Below are 23,522 nucleotides of genomic sequence, written 5' to 3' on the forward strand. Positions count from 1 at the left end.
GACCTGGAGATTCAATTCAATTCACTTCAATTTATTTATATAGCGCTTTTCACAATTTGGTAATTGTATCAAAGCAGCTTTACATAATAGATGTAGTGAAAAGCACAGAAAATCGACAGATAGCATAACATAATACACGATAGCACAAGCAGCTAAATTTGCTGCGGCTATAAATCAACATTATAAGCAAACGTATCAGCTGAATGAATTCCAAAACGGTAAAACTCAACTCTAGGGGACCTGGAAAATAAGCCTATTTTTTTGTGGAGTGGAGTGTCCCTTTAAGACCCATACAATACTCTTCTAAATTTTAAATGTCCCATTTTCTTGTGTTTTTGAAGCTATTATTGTGTTTATGGTACGCCATATAACATGTTTTCATGTTTCTTGTGTAGAAAAAACGCAGTATTTTTGAAACATTTTACTTATCTCTATAGCGCTGTTTTCACTGTCCTAAAACAGGCTGATGTCTTCCTTGTTTTATGAAGCCCCTCCTTCAGAAATACGTAACAAGTTCTGATTGTGTAGCTTGTTTAGTGTGTTGTGATTCAACAGCAGCTTAGCTTAACCAGAGCCGTTTGAGCTTAGCTAAGGACTGATGTATTCGTGTGGGCGGAGCTTAATCAAAAACTTTTATTTTGACTGTAGGCTTTGAAAGGTACAGGGACTTTTATAAAAGAAAATATATTGCTTGGCATTGAACTTTGAGCTCTATCATTTTGCAGGTATTATTTATGCTCTAACACACTTACTAAAGTTTGAAAAAATAGGATCAGTAAAAACGGTACCTTTAAAGTCACTACTCTTCCTGTATTAATCTTTCAGTAAAATGCAATCTTGGTATTTTAACAACAATCAGTTGTACCTACTTTGTCTTACTTTTTAATCTCTCAATTATCTTATTATTTTTTCCTAATTTTAGACTAAGATTCATCTAAACTATATGAAATAAACAAATAATTATATTCCTATACAAAATATATATATATATATATTTTAATTAAATCTTTGTTTTTGCAATTAAACTACTATGTTTTCCTAATTTCAAATATATAACCCATCTCTGTGTGTGTCTCTTGTCTCTGCACGCTGGCCCTTTAAGAGACTCGTCCAGTCTGTGCTGAATGTTGTTATTGTTTAGCAGCAGTGCGGAAGTTGTTATAGGAATATGACCGCTGCTAATGTGCTCATCCAAACAAATTAGCTTTCTCGACAGCAAAACTAAACACTTGAAAGTGACCATTATGCATTCAGACCCATTTTAAAAGTCTTTTGAGCAGTTTGCTGTCTTTAAACAAAGCAATCTTAGCATCATCGGCTAATATTTGAATGCATTTAATGCTAATAGCTGTTTGGCGAACAGAAATTACTAAATGCTGTCACCATGCCTTCTTACAATGAATGGAGAAAGACCATTCACTTTTACTATTTCGTTAAATTCTCTCTTAATGTCTATTCAATGCTGTTCTCGGTAAGTGTGCTTACAATGAAAGGTGTCCTAGCCTTGCTTTGTTTTTCCCACACATTCACACCCTGATGCGTTTATGTACTTGTCTAGAGTTTATAGGGAATATTGAAGTAAGTAAATGTAACAACAGTATTATATTATTTGGTGAAAAATTACTTATTTTGAGCTTTGTGACTTTCAAAGGCAAGAAACGTGTCGCTGACAGATTTAAAGGTGCAGGACACTATTAAAGTAAATGTGTCAGTCACATACTGATCACTGTGAAGGGATACATTGATTTGCTCATGCTTTCTGTGAATTATTGGGGCTGATATATAATAATCTGTCCATAATAATCCAATGACACATGCTTATACATACTCTCTATAGATGAAACTGTATTATTTCTTGGCTTTGATCTCTCTGATTTTTTATTTCATTTCCTGATTCTAAGGGACTGTTTACACCTGGTTTTAAGGTGAACTTTGGTCGATCGGATCACAAGTGGATGACTCTAAATACAGGTGTAGATGTATTTGTCAATGTTTTGAGCTCGTCCACTTTCATTACCAACAAATAAGAGGTAGCCGAAAATGCATTTGACAGGATTGCTTTTGTGGTGCACATGCAACAAAAGACCGCCTACTCTCCACCTTTTGATCTAATGTGTGATGTACCATGCAGAATGTTCATTGTACATCGGTGAATCATTGATCATTATTTATGTTTCATTTTGTGAGCATGTGAAAGTTGCGCATGCTTATAAGGGCCTCATATGCAAAAGCTCCTAAACGCCACCTCCATCACAAATAACTTGATGATATTAACTGGATGATGACGGCACATGTTCTATGTTAATCAAATACTTTCTCGTCAAATTTGCTTAATCCAAAAATACTGGCCATTCAGAAACACTGGTTTGTTGGCAGAATCCATTAAATGATAAAAAAAAGCTTTACTTACAAAAAACATTTCTGTGCACTTACAGGGTTTTGCATCTAAGCTCTTCAGTTGCTCTAAAATATCTGAGAAAGCTCTTACATATCCATGTACAAAAGCATGTGCAGCATGTTAACTAACAACACAAGCAGAGGTACTTTAACATAATCCATCCATTCTCCCTCTCGTGTATAAACGACCATCCCCTCAAATTAATCATGACAGAAGTGGTCGAAAGTGGAGAAAAGAGACAGATTTAAACAGCAAGTGTGGACAGGAAAATTTTTCCCATCCACTTGTGATCCGATCAACCAAACGCAGCTAAATACCAGGTATAAACAGAGCCTAAGATCTATTCTTTTTTTTTTGTAAATTATGTTAGATTTGATTATCGGTGTTGCTGCTCTTTGCCGTTTTTTTCAGTCACTTTTGTGCATTTCTCAGATCACAAATTAAACTCATTATTAGTCACTTGTGCACATCTTAAAACCATAATAAGATTCATATTTTAATCGCCAGTATTTTGGTACTGATTTTGCATTATCCTTACCTTCATATAGATCAAAATATAACATGGGTTCTCTGTTGAAAATCTTACCCTTCAAAACACCAATGCATTGGCATTAGTCTATTGCATAATAATCCAAAATGGTAAAAACATAATTAATAATAATTCATAAAAAACTAATTTTTTATATGTTTCTAATACACTTTTTAATAATGATATATAGTTTTTGAATTTGAATCTTGTCTTTTACCAATGTAGAGGATGCCCTGATTTCTGCCTAAGGGCTGTTTATCTTTATAAAGTTTTATTCTTTTATTTGTGCTGTGAAATATATTTTTTTCTTTGCAATAACAGTTTCCCGTCATTTGTTGACAGGCTCTTGCGTTCAGTAACTTTGTTTCGAGTATATGCAATATGGTGAAAATATTACAGCCTTGCACATTTTCAGTCATCTAAACCAGAATCAATGTAACGTACTCAAAGATTACATAAGTAAATACTGGCAGTGTACACTTGATAACATGGCTAAGCATTTCGTTTGGTTTCTAAAAATGGTTTCTAATGGCACTGATATGCAGTTGTATCTCGTGACTGCTCATCCGAGGGGCGCAAATTCAAAAAAAGTGTGTCGTGTGTTGCTTGCGTTTTCAAAATATGTGTTTGCTGCATCATGTAAACCATGTGCATTACGCGTTTTGTCAAAATAAGTGCCTGCTAGCATGCGTCGAAACCGTTTATGAGAAAAGAGACGCTCATGATGGGCTACACACATGTTGTGACGAACTTCGCATCGAGCACCCCGAAAAAAGTCACCGGCCGCCACTGCTGATATGTTAGTTAATTTTTACATTTTAGAGATAAATTACGGTTTGTAAATAAGATACACGCTTTTTAAATCTATACTGTCTGTACAACATGTTTCGTGAAATAGCATTTACTGGTCCGCAAACATTAAGGATGGTTTGAGAAATGAACCAAAACGACTGAGAAAAACAAAATGAACCACCAATGAGTCATATTATTTTGATATTTTTATTGCAAAAAGGAAAGCCAATTATTTTACTTGGCCCAACCCCAAGATTATTTGCATTTTTAGGGAAAGTGCTATAAGTCACTGTCTTTTGGGAGTATTTTTACTATTAGGGTTTTAGGAGCATGATGATACACGCAGTAAAACCTCTTAGGATGCTGTTCAGCTTTCTCCTCTCAGGTTTGCCTTGTAGTCCTAATGCTTTCTTTATCTTACAAATACACAAATAAAAGGGCCACCATTGGTAAAAAAAAAAAAAAAGGAGGAGAAGAGAGAATTAATTAAAATTGCCAGGAAACAGAAATTGGCAGATGTCAAAGTTAATCAACCATCCTGACTTATTAATTAAATTAACCTTCCAAATGAAGAGTCTGGGACAAAAAATAAAAATGAAGTGGTTTCAATTAGCATGTCTTGTACTAATATATTCTCTCATTCAAATACGAACTGCTGTTAGGCTCTCTACATCAGTCTTATTTATGTTTTGCGTCATCCCATTGATATTGCTAATGTCGGTTTAATTCTGCACACCGAAGAGTCTTTCAACAATTAACACAAATGGGTCTTTGTTTAGTTTTATGTAAGATAATTAGATTTAAATTGAAGTTCGAGTTCATGTTCATTGCATGTATATATATATTACTGTAGCAATCACCTTGGTTATAGAAAAATGTCTCTTGTTAATTGTCACAAAATGTTTTACCCACGTCACCTTTGTCTCTTAGTTGCTAGGTCTGTGTGTGCTATGTATTGGAGTGTATGCAGAAGTGGAGAGGCAGAAGAATCGAACCCTGGAGGGGGTGTTTCTAGCTCCTGCTGTGGTCCTCATACTGCTGGGACTTGTCATGTTCACAGTGTCTGTGATGGGCATGGTGGGCTCCCTCAGGGACAACAAGACCCTACTGCACATGGTGAGATTTGTTACTATGTGCATATGTGACACTACCTGTGATATCCAGGTTAAAATCTAATAGACTAATTATGAGATTAGGGGCATGAAAGTTTGATTTCAGTCTTTGAAATAACCTAAGTCAGTATTAAAGATATCAAGATTATATTTTTACAGAATGTTTTTTACATTATGTATCATGGTTTTTTTGTAGAATTCTCAAAAAATGACTTTAGCTGGGTTTTCATAGATGGGGTCACATTTGAGTGCATATGTGTTTATTAAAGGTAGATCTGACATTTTACCAGAAATAATATTTGCGCTATGCTAAAAGCAAACTTATTTGTACAGTTCCTGTGTGTGCTCTGTGTTCTGCTGGCTCTTCAGGCTCTGGCTCTTATCATCGCCCTTATCTTTGAAAAGACGGTAAGGAGTTTGGAACGGGGTGGGAATTTTTGTGTGGTGAGGTTTTGTGTTTAACAAGTTTACATTTCTCTGTTTATAGACAGTCAAGGTGTTCCAAAACAGTATACGTGAGGGAATCAAGCATTACTATGATGACCTGGACTTTAAAAACATATTGGACTATGTGCAAGAAAAGGTTTTTATCTGTTTAATCTTATCAACCCTATTCACTGCATGAAAAGTGGGATTTTCGTCCCCGTAAGCGCCTGTAGGCTCCCGAAAATCTCCCGAATTTTCGGCAGCTTTCCTCAATTTACCAGCAGCGAGCTTCGCGTTTGTCTGTGTCACAAATCGTCATAAACGAACCATGACGTAGGTGGAGAGCCCCGCGCGGGTGCGATGCCTCTAATTAGCATATGAATAGCAGCGAAATCTCTGCCGGCCAGTTAGAGCGTCTCTGGCCTAATTAGCATGTGAATAGCAGCAAAACTAGAGTAACGGCCCACTTGAATGTAATCACTCAGTATTGGCTGAAGCCACAACTTTTAAACAAGTAAAATCCCCCGTGAATGGTTGGCAGATGACTTCAAGCCAATCACAAGGGATTTTTCTTGTTTAAAAGTAGTGGCTTCAGCCAATACCGAGTGAGTAAATTCAAGTTGGGCCGTTACTCTAAAGAGGGGGGTTATTGGGCACCCTGGCTCATTATAAATGTAAACCCCAATAAATAATAATAATAATAATAAATAATTTATGTTATCATTTTTTATATATTAATGTCATTGTGCTATGTACTACATTATTCACAACATCAAGGAATATAAGAGAAAACAAAGAGGTTTATTTATAAACACACAGCTGTTTATTCAAAGAAAGAGCTTTATTTATAAACACACAACTATGTACAAAGCAGCATAATGTCTCTTATATTGTACTCCAAACACGTCAAAAAGTGCCTAAGATGTTCGGGAAAGATCCCTAAAAATCTTTTTCAAAGTGTTGAAAAAAAAAAAAACTCAAAAACGTTGTAAAAAAGTCACTTTTTCACGCGTATATGGTGAGTTGCCCGGTACTTTGGTATCGCCTCTAATCTGGATTGCAGCGTGGCACAGAGCTCGGAGAGTTCCAGGCTGCGAGAGGGCGGTGGCCGCACAATCCATCCAGACACCCCGCCAACAATGCCGTATTCCTCATCAGATATAAGATCTATGGTGACGCACTTCCAAATGTCCATCTCATCCTCAGCCAACACACTTCGTCTCGCTTCCAGCAACTGTAATACAATCAATAAGGACAATAAGTGACCTGAAAAATACTCACATTGACAAAAAACTGATCTAATATAATAAATCTTACCATTTTTCTTCTGGATCGACTCCGAGCTAAACTTTTCGCATTTTCCGCCTGCGATGCGAGTTCAGGTTGTTTGTATCTGAAACTCCGGCGTACCGACTCATAACACGTCTTACGGGCAGCTGGAAAACAATTAAATGAGACTTGTATTAATAAAAAGAGTCACGGTACAATTAAACAAGAAATGAGGAAAAACATTAGAAGTTATACTTACAAACAATGTCGTCATTCTCAGCAGTAAATCTGGACTTGCTGAAATAGCCCCAAGCAAATCGGAGGTCACGGCTTTGTTATGAGGCGACGTTAGTCTGTGAAAACAAAATGTGTGGGTTTAAGCTCGGATCTATTAACGTATCTATTTCCTTATACAAGAATAAAAACATATTCTTTAAATCGTAACGTTACCTTTGCTCTGGTTCATAGCGCCTGCAGTGTGCCTCAGAGACGCCGTACTGCCTCCTGTAAATTACAAGACAAAAAACACCTCTTAGTTATAAAACACACAGCTTGGGCTACTTCAAAAAATATGCTTATACATAAAATTATTCTTACCGCAATCTTGGGATTGTGCACCCGTCTGCTCTTCTTGGAGAGTTACGAACACCAAACCAAACGTCTGTTACGCTTGTCGACACTGCTGTGTGAGCCGTGACCATGACCTCGCACATGATTGGACGAAGGCGAGAAGCCTGTCGGGCTCCTCCAATCACATGCGAGGTTATTGATATAAGGAAAATCTTGTGAGACGTGTGCGCATGCGTATGATATAAACAACAAACGCGATGTGCCGGAAGCTCTGTGTGAAATCAACACAGTGTGCTGTCAGTTGAAAGATGTAAGTCCCAAGACTGAAGAAACGACCTCGGCGCTTCTGTAAACATTGCAACACTGAAGTGTGTCATACACAGTATTTTGACCACAGAAAGCGCTATTTAAAAAATGAAGTTTGGGAGAAAAAAATCCAAAAGGGCTACGTCAGATAACGTACAGAGCCTGCTGCTACCCAGTCATGAATCCGCTGTGAGTGATGTCCCGTCATGTGTAAAGACCCGGAAGATAACTTTACTGGAGTTAGAGAGATTGGTGAAAGTGAAATGCACTCCGAGGATCCAGAAAAAGAAGTGATTGAAGAATTTGAAGAAACGCACCCAGCGAATTTCAGTTCAGACAACGGTGAGCATAAATACATATTTTTTATATAAGCTTGGCTTGCTTTACGTATGTTATCATTTTAAACAATACTAAAACATATCAACAAGTAAAGTAAAATAAAATCAACAAGTTAAACAAAAACGTTGGAGTTAAATGTGGTTGATTATCACTGTTGTTGTTATTTTAATAGTAAATTATAATTGAATAGGAATATCGCGTTATAATGCATAACGTTATCTTCTGTTTGTTGTTTTTCAGACGAAACAGCAGATGACCAAAGCATTCGTCTTTTCCTGGACATCTCTTGTTGTGTGGTAAGCATGAAATTACATTTGGATATACTAGTATAAAGTTCAATACATGCTAATCCAGAGCTGAAATGGGAAAACCTAACAATTTTCACCCACATGATTGTTTTCCACTCTTAAATTTCTGTTAGTTAACTAATGAAAGCAACTAAAGTATAAACACACTTTATAAAGTATTAAAAAATCCTAAAATGAAGTTGAAGTGGATGAAGTTCCCACAAAGTACTTAACTGGTTCATTGCACTAAAGCTAGCTGTTTGAGATGCACATGATCTTTTTCAACTACAGTTTTCAAATCTTTTCATACTCAAATGGCCCTATTGATGAGAAATGAACATATTAATTATGTTCTTTTTAAATCTCAAATGACCATATTAACAATGGGCTTTTCAATCTCAAATGGCCACATTTATGATGGACTTTTCAATCTCAAATGGCCACATTCATGATGGACTTTTCAATCTCAAATGGCCATATTAACGATGGGCTTTTCCATCTCTAATGGTCTAATGGTGGTGCTGAGTATGTGCATTGCATGTGTTTTAAATATGTCCTTTAAAATTTCATAGGATGACTATGTGGATGAAGAGGGGGAAATCCTTGCTGAGGAGCAGAGTGAACCCTATCCTCACATACAAGATGGGGAGGAGCATGGAAGTGATCAGGCCAGAAGTGAAAAACCAGAACACTTGTTAATGAAACTTTTGGGCATGATGAAATTGACTGGTATCCTCCGTGACGACTTCTTACAGTATGTGGGTTGTCCAAAATGTATGACAGTGTACATGCTTACTGAAACCTATGAGCTCAGACGGGATGGTACAAAGGTTTGCAGGACTTGTGGTCACATCCCATTCTATAATCACCCACAGCAGAGGTCTGCATTAAGGAAGAAATGTGGCTCTGCCTTGCTAAGCAAGACTACATATTTGAGCAGTGAAGAGTATGTCCATCCAATACGTTCTTACTGATACAAGAGTGTTGTGCAGTCTCTGGGAGGACTTGTTAAAAGACTTGGATTTGAAGAGAAATTAGATGAAAGGCGAAAGCGGGAAATGCCAAAGGGTGTGTTAGGAGATGTATATGATGGACAAGTATGACAGGATTACACAGTATTTGAGCTGTGATGTAATTGCACAAGTTTCCTTGCTTCATTCCCTTCCAGACAGACATTTTGTTGTTTGACATGTTGTTTGCATAGAATGCACAAATTGAGCCTGATTAAAACTCTGTTAAAACAATTAAAATTGTTGAAATAAATTGTTTTGTGTATCTTTTTTTTTACCTAACATTGGTTATTGCTAATGACATACAGATATATTCATATATACTGTTGGCCTGGACAAACTGAATCTACTTAAAGGGATAGTTTAAAAAAAATTAGGGAAAAATATTTTGATAGTATTTTGATAAATGATGAAGAAAATATTTTGATAAATGATTGTCATTAAACTTAAAGATGATTTTGAATTACTCTGTCCAACATCTCCGCTTAGTTAACTGAGTTGAAAGATTTTCTATTTTTAATTCATTTATAATTATAATTCTCTTAGTGTTCTAAATGGTATTATAACACAAAACTCATGAATAAGTCAGTCATTGAATAAACTTGATTCTCCACTGAAACACACACAAAACTGCGAAAAATACAGTACAATGTGCTGTTTATGTCAATAAACACTGATCACCTGAACGGTGACTTTCATTAACAAAAATGGTAATTTATCATTTAAAACTAAACAACATGAATAATATTAGAGCAAAAAACCTCTATGACATTTTAACAAATATTTAAGTAGTTAAAGTTCTTATTAGTTCTTAATTCTGTAAAAAAGCTTAAATAATCATAATATTCAGGGACAAAGGATTATGGGTATAATATATTTTTAAGTATATGTCCAAAACTCAAAATATTAAGTAATGTTTATATCATTAAGACAATATCTGGGTTAACAGTGTAGCATACTTTGAAAATAAATCAATTCAAGCTACAATTTAAGAGTTTGTAATTTGGCTATACTGATACCAGAGATTTTATTAAAATCAAAGTTTAAAACCTCTCAGAATGTCACCTGAGTAAAACTCCCCCAGCTGCTACCCTCATTTGCATTTGTATAGCTCACAGCATGTTCATTTACATGTTAAAGCCTCCCCTAGAATTAGGGGAAGGGGGGACAACTTCAGAGCAAGACCCACGTCAACTTCTGACAACTTATGGCAGTTTTCGGTGTTGGCTGCAAATTGTCAAGCGCAGTCGTATACTTGGAGTTTCACAACAATCTACAGTGCCACATTCTGGCGAAAATTCCACTTTTCATGCAGTGATTATAATTTAGCATGAAGGAATAATTCATCCAATAATGCACATTCTCCCATTATTTACTCACCCTTATGCCGTATAGGACTTCTTTCAAACAAATAATTTTATATTGAAGGGCACCTACTATGCAACAACCCTACGATAAAAAAATCCACCATTTTAATCCCCATTAAACCAAAGCAGTCTGATTGGACATTCCATTTTGATTCTCTTATCAATATGACATCACACTGATAAAGCCCTGCCCACAGCCACTGACTGACAGTCCTGCATTACCATAGTTTCCTCCCTCAGCAAGTTGTGTGCTGTCCACCATATCTCAAGAGTGAGATACTATTGTCTCAGACTGGTTTCACAGAAATCAGATCTATTTTAACAAAAAGTGCTCACGGTCTCTTTTGGTATGGGAGTGATGAGTAGTTGCTCATTTGCATTTAAAGGTGCACACACAAAAACTGTGCATTTTTGCTCCCACCCAAATAGGGGCATTTCTGACATCTTTGGGATATTTTTGACCTGAAGCTTCACAGGCAGCTTTTTGGCGCTTTTTGTTGAGCCCCCTAATAGAACTTAAACAAATAATTTTATATTATCATGCTGTGTTCAACTGATGAAAGGAAGTCTCTTTCATTCACGTTATTTTAGACCGTTTCCTGCTGGAATGATCTGCCTGTCGCCACAATATCAAAAGGCAACCTTCAAAAAGCGACTAAAGACACATTTCTTTCGTCTACACCTGACCCTGCACTACTACCTGTAACACTTACTAGTTTTCCTATTCTGTTCTTTCAAAAAAAATTCCTCTTCCATTCAGCTTTGTGTACCGTGTTTGCTTAACCGAGACTGGATTCAGATCATTTACGCACTGCTGCCCTTTTGTTAATGTGATTGCTTCCATTGTTTGCCTCATTTGTAAGTCGTTTGGATAAATGAAGAAATGTAAATGTAAGTTAAATATATCTGGCTGATGGCATGACGGTGAGTAAATTATGAGAAAATGTTCATATTTAAATAAACTACTTCTTTATAGTTATACTTACAAATTATAATAAAAGCACTAAATTAAGGCTTTGAAAGGCACACTCCACTTTTATATTTTGAAAAAAATGCTTATTTTCCAGCTCCCTTAGAGTTGAACATTTGATTCTTACTGTTTTGGAATCCATTCAGCTGATCTCCGGGTTTGGCTGTACCACTTTCAGCATAGCTAAGATCCATTGAATCTGATTAGACCATTTACCATCGCGGTCAAAAATAACCAAAGATTTTTGATATTTTTCCTATTTAAAACTTGACTCTTCTGTAGTTACATCGTGTACTAAGACCGACAGAAAATTAAAGTTGCGATTTTCTAGACTGGTATAGCTAGGAACTATACTCTCATTCTGGCGTAATAATCAAGGACTTTACTGCCATAACATGGCTGCAGGAGGCGCAATGATATTCCCTTTGGTAACTTTCAATAGCAGTGGACTATTTTCGGACACTGCGTATTGCGTAATATCATTGCGCCTCCTGGAGACATGTGACGGCAGTTAAGATTATTACGCCAGAATGAGAGTATAGTTCCTAGCCATATTGGCTTAGAAAATTGCAACATTTAATTTTCCTTTGCCCTTAGTACACGATACAACTACAGTAGATTCAAGTTTTAAATAGAAAAAATATCAAAACTCTTTGGTTATTTTTAGTGCGATGCTAATGGTCTAATCAGATTCAATGGATTGTGCTAAGCTATGCTAAAAGTGGTAGCGCCAGACCCGCAGATCAGCTGAATGGATTCCAAAAATTGTAAAAATCTTTTTTTAACTCTAGGGGAGCTGGAAAATAAGCATATTTTCAAAAAAAGTGGAGTGTCCCTTTAAATATTACAAAAAATTTAGATTTTTATTAATACTATTACATTACCTATAGTTAAAATCTTTCTTTTAATCTTTTAGTCATTGTCTTTGTTTGTTCTCTCAGTTTTCTTGTTGTGGGGGAGATGAGTTCAAGGACTGGGAAGTAAACCAGTACCACTTTTGCAACGGCACGGGTGCTTTGGCCTGCGGCGTTCCCTACACCTGCTGCGTCCGTCACAAGGTGAGCCACTCACTCCGTGCCTTTTCATTCCGGTGAGATTTCAGATTTCACCTTTCCACACGGGAGTCTGATGAGAAGGCTGTTTTTTTATTTTAGCCAGTAATCTTTTTCCCAAAGAGAGTATGCATTTTTTAGTGAAACCACATGTGGACAGAGTGCAGGAGTTGATTTCTTACAGTAGCTTTTTCCAAGTGAAGTGTAGGCTGATTTCTGGTAAGCGCTGTTCTACATGAGTAGTGATTTGAGTCAGTAAAGGAGTACATCATGACTCTTTGGATTTCATTTGCCTGTCCAGTATGCTCCATAGATCTCTCTCTCTCTCTCTCTCTCTCTCTCTCTCTCTCTCTCTCTCTCTCTCTCTCTCTCTCTCTCTCTCTCTCTCTCTGTGTCTCGCTCTGCCTTAATGGTGTTGATTGAGCACTAATGCACTGTTCTCTTTATGGCATGACAGCTCACTACACAGTGAGAGAGCACAGGTTTTTCCAAACTTGGAATGAATAATCAACAAAATAATCACATGTACCTACATCCTGTCCAATTGCTTCCATTTTCATCCTAGGTGATGCATAAGGATTTGATGTTGCATAAGTTTAATGATGCATGGCACATGATTGCTAAGTAGATGTCTTTCATTTAATTAGTTATTACTTCTACATGTATTTCTAAATTTTAATCCCTGTACCTGGTCTCTGCATGCAGGTCACAAGAGTTCACTACAATATAGAAAGTGCTGGGTTGTTTCAACCCAATTTCTGGGTTGTTGTTACTCAACCATTGGTTAATGCTTTTTTACCCCAGTGGTGTGTTCTGTCTAGGGGTGCATAACAACTAATCGAAACTAATAGTTTGCAGAATAAAAGTTTTGGTTTACATAATATATGTGTGTGTGTGTATTGTGTATAATAATTATGTATATATAAACACGCACACATGCATGTAAAATTTAAAGAAAAAAATATTTGTATATATTAAGTATTCATTTTTATGTATATATAAATTATATACACTCACCTAAAGGATTATTAGGAACACCTGTTCAATTTCTCATTAATGCAATTATCTAATCAACCAATCAATCACATGGCAGTGGCTTCAATGCATTTAGGGGTGTGGTCCTGGTCAAGACAATCTCCTGAACTCAAAACTGAATGTCAGAATGGGAAAGAAAGTTAAATTAAGCAATTTTGAGTGTGGAATGGTTGTTGGTGCCAGAAGGGTCGGTCTGAGTACTTCACAATCTGCTCAGTTACTGGGATTTTTCACACACAACCATTTCTAGGGTTTACAAAGAATGGTGTCAAAAGGAAAAAAACATCCAGTATGCGGCAGTCCTGTGGGCGAAAATGCCTTGTTGATGCTAGAGGTCAGAGGAGAAGAGCGACTTTGACTGAAATAACCACTCGTTACAAGTGAGGTATGCAGCAAAGCATTTGTGAAGCCACAACACGCACAACCTTGAGGCGGATGGGCTACAACAGCAGAAGACCCCACCGGGTACCACTGATCTCCAATACAAAAAGGAAAAAGAGGCTAGAATTTGCACGAGCTCACTAAAATTGGACAGTTGAAGACTGGAAAAATGTTGCCTGGTCTGATGAGTCTCGATTTCTGTTAAGACATTCAGATGGTAGAGTCAGAATAAGAGTAGAGAACATTGATCCATCATGCCTTGTTACCACTGTGCAGCCTGGTGGTGGTGTAATGGTGTGGGGGATGTTTTTTTGGCACACTTTAGGCCCCATAGTGCCAATTGGGCATCGTTTAAATGCCACGGCCCACCTGAGCATTGTTTCTGACCATGTCTATCCCTTTATGACCACCATGTACCCATCCTCTGATGGCTACTTCCAGCAAGATAATGCACCATGTCACAAAAACTCGAATCATTTCAAATTGGTTTCTTGAACATGACAAGGAGTTCACTGTACTAAAATGGTTCCCACAGTCACCAGATCTCAACCCAATAGAGCATCTTTGGGATGTGGTGAAACGGAAGCTTCATGCCCTGGATGTGTGTAAAGAATTTGACACATGATGAAAAATGGATGAGATGAATTGTACTGGGCTTATGGGAACTGGTATGTTTATTGTCTTGTAATCTGATTAGTTTGCCCCCTGCTAATCAGTCCTATTGCAGATTCCAGCACGGAAATGGCCCTCTGGTTTAAAGTTTGCATTAGTATGGTTAAGACAACACCTGGAAATTCCCTATACAGTTCTGTAATAGAAGATTCACCATAGGATCAAGAGTCACCATTACCCAACACTCTTCTCCGTAAAAGGCATCTATGTAAAAACTGATCATGTCTTTGAAAATTTTCAAATGGTAATAAAAAAAACACTTTTTTAAAATTAAACATTTGTGTATTTTTCATCAGGTCGGAGAGGTTGTGAACACACTCTGTGGCTACAAAACTCTCAACGAGCACGTAAGTGTAATTTCACTTTGAATAGATGTTATTTTGTCCTTTTCAAAGCAAAGAAATATTAGGTCTCTGATATATTTCATTTTAAAGTACACATCCAAAATGAAAACTTGCAAAGGTAGCAATTTTCTGTAACCACTCAACACTGACTGGTGGCTGCATTCATTTTACATAATACTCACTCTTGTACTTTTTCCCACTAACGCATTTGGAGAGAATCGTTTGCCGTACCTTTTTCAAAATTATTTTTAGAGGATCTGTGATAGGAACACAACCCATCCCATCCCCTCCACCATAGTCATTTTCAGCGCAATCATCTGTAATGGTGCCTTTATTCTCTTGTTTATTCAGTAGATAAAAACAACCAGACCCCATCAGAGCCATTACAAGCACCATATCATGCCATTACTGTGGACTTTAGTTAAAATGTTGGAACCTTTATCCTTTGTAGAATTGGTGCATTATCTGTCACGTGTGTAATTCAATTTCTTATTTGTTTTACAGCGTGAAACTTTAGATGGCATAATACACGTTCGTGGTTGTATCCATGCTGTCAACTTGTGGATGGGTGACAACATTGGACCTACGATCGGAATTTGCTGTGCCGTTGGACTGCCACAGGTTGCTTGATCATATTTCTCCTTTCCTTCCTTACGTTGCTCTCTTCCTGTCTTAAAATTCATTTATCCCTCCATCTCTTTTTCGCTTCGCTTTCTTTCTCCCCCGACATGCAACATTTCCATTTTGATTGCCTGCTACTCTTCTCTCATTAGAGCTTCCTCAGCCACACAATAAATTCTATGAAACAGGCATCTGCACTGGCCAGATGCAAATACCCAAAGAGGCATGCATGACCCTTGGAGAAGCTGTTGGCCAATCTTTCTAAAGGGCAAGCTAAAAACTTTTGCCTGATATAATTTGCCAACTCATCTCTCAACTCAGATGGTCTTGTAATAGGGGTCTGGAATGGGAATATTGACGTGACTAGCTGGCAGCATCCCTCTATAACAGCATTAATACTCCAATTAAAGTGAAGGAAGAGCCTACAAATGCAAATTTGATGAAATGTGGAAAAGAGCATTTGTGTAACAGATCATATTGTTACATGGCTTTTTGAAATGGTTTATTATGATGGGTCACTTCTGGCATTCTGGTGTCATATAATTTCGCATAATGACCTTTAAACTGTATATCATGTGCGTAATAGCATTTTATGCTACACAGCAAAATCACTGGTGTTAAAATAACACCCAGGGTGTCAAATTTAACACTGGAAAAGTGTGTATATGTGTCCACACTACACTGTGTTAATTTAGTTAAAAGTGTAGTGTTAATTTAACAACACTCATTATATGTTAATTTAACACTCAATATTGTTAAATTTTACACTTTGTTCAACACTATTCATTGTTGTTTCCACACTACACTGGTGTTGGCACAGAAATACAGTGTTAAAAATTAACACTCCTAATTTAAGGTCAACACCAGTGTAATGTGAATTCAACAATGTTAAGTGTTAAAATACTGATTAATAGCCACTTTTGTTGCTAATGGGTTGTTTCTATAAAAGACAAATGACAAGAAATATTGCAAAACCTCTTTTTATTAAAGTACATCACATTTAATATTTACATTGATACACACAACACTTTGCATTTAATACTGCTTATTTAAATACCTCAGCTACAATTAGAATACAGAATACAGTATGGAATAATGAAAGTTATCTTATACCACAGCGCAGTGACATGAAAACCACTTATTATAAGGTCTTTAATAAATCAAATGAGAGTTAAAAAAATTAGCCACCCTACTCAAAACTTGAACATTAAAATACACTGCAATTACCTTACTGGCAGGCAGAAATGCTTATCCTTCACAATACTAAAGATTTTTCCATAACAAAACAGACATTTCAATTCAAAAGACGTTTCATTTTTCTTAAATACGTTCCAACCTGGTATTTAGTTCTGTAGTTGTTTTACTCATGATGTAGTGGAAGGCTGCATCAGTGGTCTTCATCATGGAGGGAATGGCTTTTTGGTCCAGAATGATGCAAAAATTCTGGATGCAACTTCTGTTCCCAACGCAGTGCAGGCAGGGCTGTGCTGATTCATCCACCTCAAAGCATGGATTGATGCTCATCACCTAAGTGTTTTAAAAGAGTGAATTTGATGAATGTATTTGATGTGTATTTATGAACTTGTATGCATTTACATGGGGTGAACAATGCAAGCAAACTAACTGCTGAATAAATAACTAGAACAAAATACTAAAAAAAACTTACATAGCACAATCAGTAGCTTCAGTTGCACATTGACCCTCTCCAGTCTTTCTTCCTTTCACAAATGAAAGTCAAGAGGTGAATGAGCCAGGGAAGAGCTGCCACATCACTGTCCCATCCTAGCAAAACAGAATTTAAACACCATGAGTATACAGTTAAACTTTAAAACTGTAAAAGTAGCAAACCCATGTACACTTACCATATTTAAACTCCTGTTGACCAGACAGAGGGTCATCCATATTGTTGTATGTTGGCTATTTTGCAATACATCACCTCAGCATATTTCTGCAGATTTTCAAAGACAAAAAGAGTCAAGAAATACCAAAAAGGGTGCAGTTTTAACCGTTATTTGAATCAAAATCATCTCAGTATAATAAATCATGTTAGAGACAGTGTACAGTACAAATGTACTGTGTGTACTCACATAACTAGTTGGTAAGCTCTTATCCTCCAAACTGGGTTAAGGAATAACAGTTCCAGAATTCATGGGTATGCCGTATTCAAATATAGTCTGGTAGGGTCCTGTCACAAAAAAATGACAATAAAGATTCTGAAAACTCAACATTCTTTTTATATTAAAAACAGCACTCAAGACAAGATGAATCTTCATTTATACATTTTCAAAATAGTAATCAATTTGATTACTATTTAATATGACATCAATAGCAAAACGATGTATGAGAAGATAATATATCTTTATTAAAGTTGGCAGCAGGTCATGTGAGTTTCTTTCCAGATTAATAATAATAATAATAATAATAATAATAATAATAAGCAAAAAACTACATATACTAAAAAGATTGGTTAACTGTTCAGTTATGTCAAATAAAATGATTTATATGTATAAATATATAAACTTACCTTCTGTAATGAATTTATATAAGTATTAGCAGTCGTTTCTCATTGGAAGTCATCCATGTCAGGTCTTCTTTAATAAACTGCCCTAAAAACAGCATCTCTTCTGAATGATTTGAAGCACTCAGTGTGAACTTTCACCAAACTAGCATCTATAATGACAGAAAAAAAACAAATGTTCGCCATACACGTTTTACACTATCGTATGTATTTGCCATTTGCATCTGTCTGACATAGCGCCACGAAAAGCTTACAACACACAATGCATCCAATCTGTGCATACAAATGCTGATATATTGTGAGGTTTTGGTCAAATTAATTGTTGGTTTGGCGATATTTCCCCTGTTTGCATACATCTTAGAAAAACACATGACGATGCGGTTGCGGTTTTCTCCGTGTTTTTCAGTAATTTGAATAATTAACCGATATCCGTGCACTCACGTGCATGTAAACGACATCGTTAACTCACGGTATCTAGCCTATATGATTACCTCATAACGAGCATCATATGGTAAATAAACGAGCTTTCATTTAACTTAATTTCATACCTTCAATTTGTAGTGCATGTCGCGTTTTATCATGGTTCAATTCTTTCGTTCATATCTCCTGTTAAAATTATCCTTCTTGGCTTTAAACTTTTAGCTAGCAGTTTAACTTTATACTAAACTAACAAGGGAACAACGTAACACAAGGTAGCTCTGATTAAACTGAACCAAATAACGAACAAAGGGGAAATAAAATGGGAAAAATATCTTATTTAGGTTTTTTGGCATATGGCTGCGTAGAGTCAGACAGAGAAATAACAGTTTAATTTAGCTAAACCATGTGAATATTATGAGACTGATTTACCTGATCTCTTCAGTCCTCCTGTGAAAGAAAATGGCGGTAAAATCCCTGACAGGAAATGTTTAGTGGAGGCGTGGCTTGATTTACACCGCTCAGAGTGAAATCTGATAACACCCTTGTTTAACACTGACACTGTCGTGAATATAACACTGGCCTGGCAATGGCAGTGTTATTTTATTACCAGATAGTGTTAAAACAGCATCAACACTGTGTATTTAACACCATCCCTGAAAATTTAACACTGGTGATTTTGCTGTGTACCTTTCTTTTCATAATGTTTTTTTTATTATTAATCTACGCTACAATTTGTCAATGCCACATATCTTATAATATAGTCATACTACACTGTAAAAAAGTGCTGCAAGTAAGTTTAAACAAAGTCAAGAACCTACTATTTTAAGTTATTAATTAGTCTATAATTGACCTAAATTATAAATAAGACAAAATTATTTAACTTAATTTGCTAAATTAAAGTAAACCAAATTTTTTCAATTTGGAAATATTTTATCTTGAGTGATGAGTTGCGGTAACTTATAAGGTTGAATTTGCTCAAGTTATTAGGTTCCTCAAATCCTACCCTGGTAGGCCGGTGCCCTGCACAATTTAGCCCCAACCTTGATCAAACACACCTGAGCAAGCGAATCATTTTCTTTATAATCACAAGAAAACCATAGATAGGTGTGTTTGATAAGGGTTGGAGCTAAACTCTTTATTTTATTTTTGAGGATTTGAGGAACCCTGAGCTACAGGTTCTCATCTCTAGTCAAGTGGGGGAAAAATCAAAGATGAAATGACTTGTACATGACTTGATTATACTTAAAAAATATACTTGGGGTGGTTTCCCGGACAGGGCTTATCCTACTCCCAGACTAAAATGCATGTTTGAGCTGCCATAATTTAAAAAAATCTTGCACTGACATATCTTAAAGGAAACCACCACCGTTTTTTTATATTTTTCTATGTCCATTCCTCATCTTAGATTAATTAATATATCCATATCTTTTTTCAATGCGTGCTCTTAATCTTTGTACAGCGGGTCGTGAATGTGTTAGCATTTAGCATTCATTCCTTAAGATCCAAACAGTGATGAATTTAGAAGCCATCAAACACTTGTATGTTTTCTCTGTTTAAAGAATGTTACATGAGTAGTTACATGAGTAAGTATGGTGGCACAAAATAAAATGTGGCAATTTTTTAAAAATGAGAACTATATTGTATGGCGGAGAGCACTTTAGTTTGCAGCACTACGACATCAGCATGCAGTAACATCATCAGTCCTGAGTCTGACTACTCCCCCTCTCGCATAAACCTCCGTCATTACTGCGCCCGAGGTCGAAGTGCTGCATATCATTGAAGTAAACCATCTTTAAGTAAATGCATTTGTACCATCTTGACATCACCCCTTCATTTCTCTTTAGCTACTGGGGATACTTCTGAGCTGTATCTTCTGGAACCTTCTGGTGGAAATGAGCGAGTCTGTTGACATGGTGGACTTTAAGTTCCTAAAACGTGCCGGTTTCGACTACAGCAATCTGGACCTCTCGGGGGCCGGTTGGTGTATGTGTCTACCTCGGGAAGGTGGTTATCTACCTGTACATGTAGAAGAGCCTGACACCTGGGCTCCGGATCCCATTCCTTTCGACCTGGACCAAGAGCAGTCCGAAATACTTTTCACAGATTTTAAACCGGAAAGCCAAGGAACAGAGACGCTTGTGGGAATGGATGAAGTTGACAATCATGCCTAAGAACCACAGAAAGCATTTCAACACGTTTTTTTATCGCAATCGTACAGTATATAAGGTTTTCACATTTACACTGTGTGTTAAGATAAATTATTAGTTGCACTACATGTTGGTAAAACTGTCTTGAAACAAAATGATGCTAGATTGAATAGGTTTGTATACAATGATTAGTCATAAAGGGAATCTAAACATGCCTCTGCAGGCTTGTATTTGGGAAACTTTTAAGAATATATCACTTTAAATGCTGTATTTGTTTTATACCATTTTTATCAATTCTGTCTTTTACGAGGTTAAAGGGATTCGAATTGTTTAATGATGTTTTTAATAATGAAAGGGAACATAGAAGGGATTCTATGAATAGATGGTTTGCAATCATTTCTGCTCATTTTTACATAATTTAGCAAAATCAGGGAAGTTTACAGTTGAAGATGAAGCTGGGCTTTCATCACGTTGTTTCTAAAACATTTTGTGTGCTTTTTTATTTTTTTGTTTCTTTATTACACTACTGTCACGTACCCTTGATTTTTTTATTTTTATAAAATAGGGAACTTGATAGATCATGATTTTCTTTTAAGAGGGACGTGAGGTGCTAGAATTCATTTGTAATGGTACCTAAAATTAACTTAATTTTTATTTATTAAAATGTTGCCTTAAGTACAACCGAAGCTTTGTATGGCTTTTAGCCACAGATGCTTTGCAGGTAAATTGTTAAATGAAAAGTTATTCTTTCTGGCCATGTGTTATATACTCCTTGAAGTTTAATTGATCATTGACTAATGCTCAAAATTATTGTTTAATAATTGTAAACTGCTGTTTTAATGTGGATTTTGTGTTTTGTTTGGTGGTTGATGGAAAATGTTTGCCAAATTTAGGTTGAAGGGTGTCATAAATTGAATTGCTGTTAATTTATAAAAGCCGCCTTTTAGATGTAAGTACAGTAGTCATTTTGAAATACCTCACGTTCATACCTTTTTGCTAACAGACTTATTGATGATGTCTCTCAAGATCCAGTACGCATCTCCAGCTAATGTACTGTTGTTCTGATTTTGTAGTAACCATAATGTAACTCAATAAAATTTTGCTTGAATTAAAGAGCACCTATCGTCTGGTACACAATTTTAAATGTCCTTTAGTGTTTAAGTGTTCATTAGTACATGCAAAAGGTACAAACCCCAAAGTCAACGATGACACGAGTTATCGTCTCCAACGTTAATCTTTTTTCTTGGACTACAACAAACATACGGATTTTAGACAACAGTTTACTTCTTGGGCCGGTTACATACACGTGTACTGTATAAGACCGACATTATCATATTTCCTCCCACTTTGACTCAAAGCCTGTAAATTAACTCCTGTTTGCATTGTGCGTAAATCTTTCAAACATGGTAAGGAGCGTCACATTTCCGGCTGACGTCAGAGGTATTCAGGCCAATCACAACGTACAGATTAGCTGGCCAATCAGGGACACAGCGCTTTTCAGATCAATGAGCTTAGTACAAAATCAGTGTGTTTCCTGAAAACAGAGTTATTTGGAGCTACAAAAATGTATGGTGTGTGGAAAATAATGTGTTTTTTGACCATAAACCACGTGAACACATTGTATTATACCAAATACACAAAACAACATTGTTTTTAGCAATGAAATATAGGTGCACTTTAATCTTTTAAATAAGCCTGTCTGCATTATAAAAAAAACATGAATGCAAACTTTTTGGTTAAGAGCTGAGAAAATATCAGTGTTTCTCAATTCTTCAACTGATATCATATGTAAGTTGCTTTGGATTTAAGTGTCTGCCAAATGTAATCTATAAATTAAGTTCTATAAGGTTAATGTATGTTTCATATTTCAAAATCAGCTTGTAACAATGCAACGCTAATTAAAGATCATCTTTTTATAAAGCTGATTACTGTGCATCATCACATCCATCCAATCATATTAATTCATGTGTAATGTTACTTCAGCCTCTCGCCTATCATTTTCCTGATGCTCGCTGTATTTTCCCCTTCATGGTGATGACCATCAAGAGTCAGCTTGTGGAATAATTATAGCGGGTGCTTCAATGGGAGGAAATGAACTGCAGCATCGAAAATAACACTGTGTGCCAGGAGAGCAGGGAACAAAATGCATCCACACTGGCATAATTATGATAATAACAAGAGAGTTAATAACAGTAATTAACAATTGGCGACTTGGGACTCAAGGACGACTTCTCCATTCTCTTCATCAGATGAATGATTACAGCAGAAGAGTGTGAGACGAGCAAATGAAGTGAAGAACTGCAGAAGAATAATCAATACTCAAGATGTCTTCTGCTGTATGGGGTCCAGGAAAGCAGACGGGGTGACGTGAGGGGAGTAAAAAACCTGAACAACCAAGGAGAGGAAGCACAGAAAGCATTAGTTCATCTACATAGTTAATTATAAAAACTCTAATATTAGAGAACATTTTGACATTTTCTCAAAGAAGCCATTCTACATTTTATAAGCAGCTACTGTATAAGCGTATTTGACAAAGCTATCTTTACAATAGAGTTAAAGCTATAGGGAAAGCTTAACAACGGTTTTTCAATGTATAAACAAGTATACACTCACCTAAAGGATTATTAGGAACACCATACTAATACTGTGTTTGACCCCCTTTCGCATTCAGAACTGCCTAAATTCAATGTGGCATTGATTCAACAAGGTGCTGAAAGCATTCTTTAGAGATGTTGGCCCAAATTGATAGGATAGCATCTTGCAGTTGATGGAGATTTGTGGGATGCACATCCAGGTCATGAAGCTCACGTTCCACCACATCCCAAAGATGCTCTATTGGGTTGAGATCTGGTGACTGTGGGGGCCATTTTAGTACAGTGAACTCATTGTCATGTTCAAGAAACCATTTGAGCTTTGTGACATGGTGCATTATCCTGCTGGAAGTAGCCATCAGAGGA

General features: G+C 36.4%; 1 protein-coding gene and 1 long non-coding RNA gene across 3 annotated transcripts; one reads left to right on the forward strand and one right to left on the reverse strand.

Moving 5' to 3' along the window:
- The first annotated feature begins 1,177 nt into the window (after positions 1 to 1,177).
- LOC135732327 (tetraspanin-15) lies at positions 1,178 to 21,683 on the forward strand. The gene is made up of 8 exons (XM_065250279.1): positions 1,178 to 1,471; positions 4,650 to 4,835; positions 5,165 to 5,239; positions 5,319 to 5,414; positions 12,317 to 12,433; positions 14,812 to 14,862; positions 15,364 to 15,480; positions 20,263 to 21,683. The coding sequence occupies exons 1-8, from the start codon at positions 1,385 to 1,387 to the stop codon at positions 20,587 to 20,589; spliced, it is 1,056 nt and encodes a 351-aa protein (XP_065106351.1). The 5' UTR covers positions 1,178 to 1,384; the 3' UTR covers positions 20,590 to 21,683.
- On the reverse strand, positions 16,194 to 19,027 carry LOC135732329 (uncharacterized). 2 transcript variants are annotated; one of them, XR_010526743.2, is made up of 6 exons: positions 18,848 to 19,027; positions 18,005 to 18,150; positions 17,568 to 17,665; positions 17,343 to 17,428; positions 17,147 to 17,262; positions 16,194 to 16,980 (listed from the first exon to the last, which is right to left on the reverse strand). It is a non-coding gene; the product is annotated as an uncharacterized lncRNA (long non-coding RNA). The 2 variants fall into 2 exon arrangements; XR_010526742.2 differs by having other exon boundaries at positions 16,194 to 17,007; positions 18,848 to 19,022.
- Positions 21,684 to 23,522: the final 1,839 nt, after the last annotated feature.

The sequence above is a fragment of the Paramisgurnus dabryanus genome, chromosome 5 (genome assembly GCF_030506205.2).
Source record: "Paramisgurnus dabryanus chromosome 5, PD_genome_1.1, whole genome shotgun sequence".
Classification (NCBI taxonomy): domain Eukaryota; kingdom Metazoa; phylum Chordata; class Actinopteri; order Cypriniformes; family Cobitidae; genus Paramisgurnus; species Paramisgurnus dabryanus.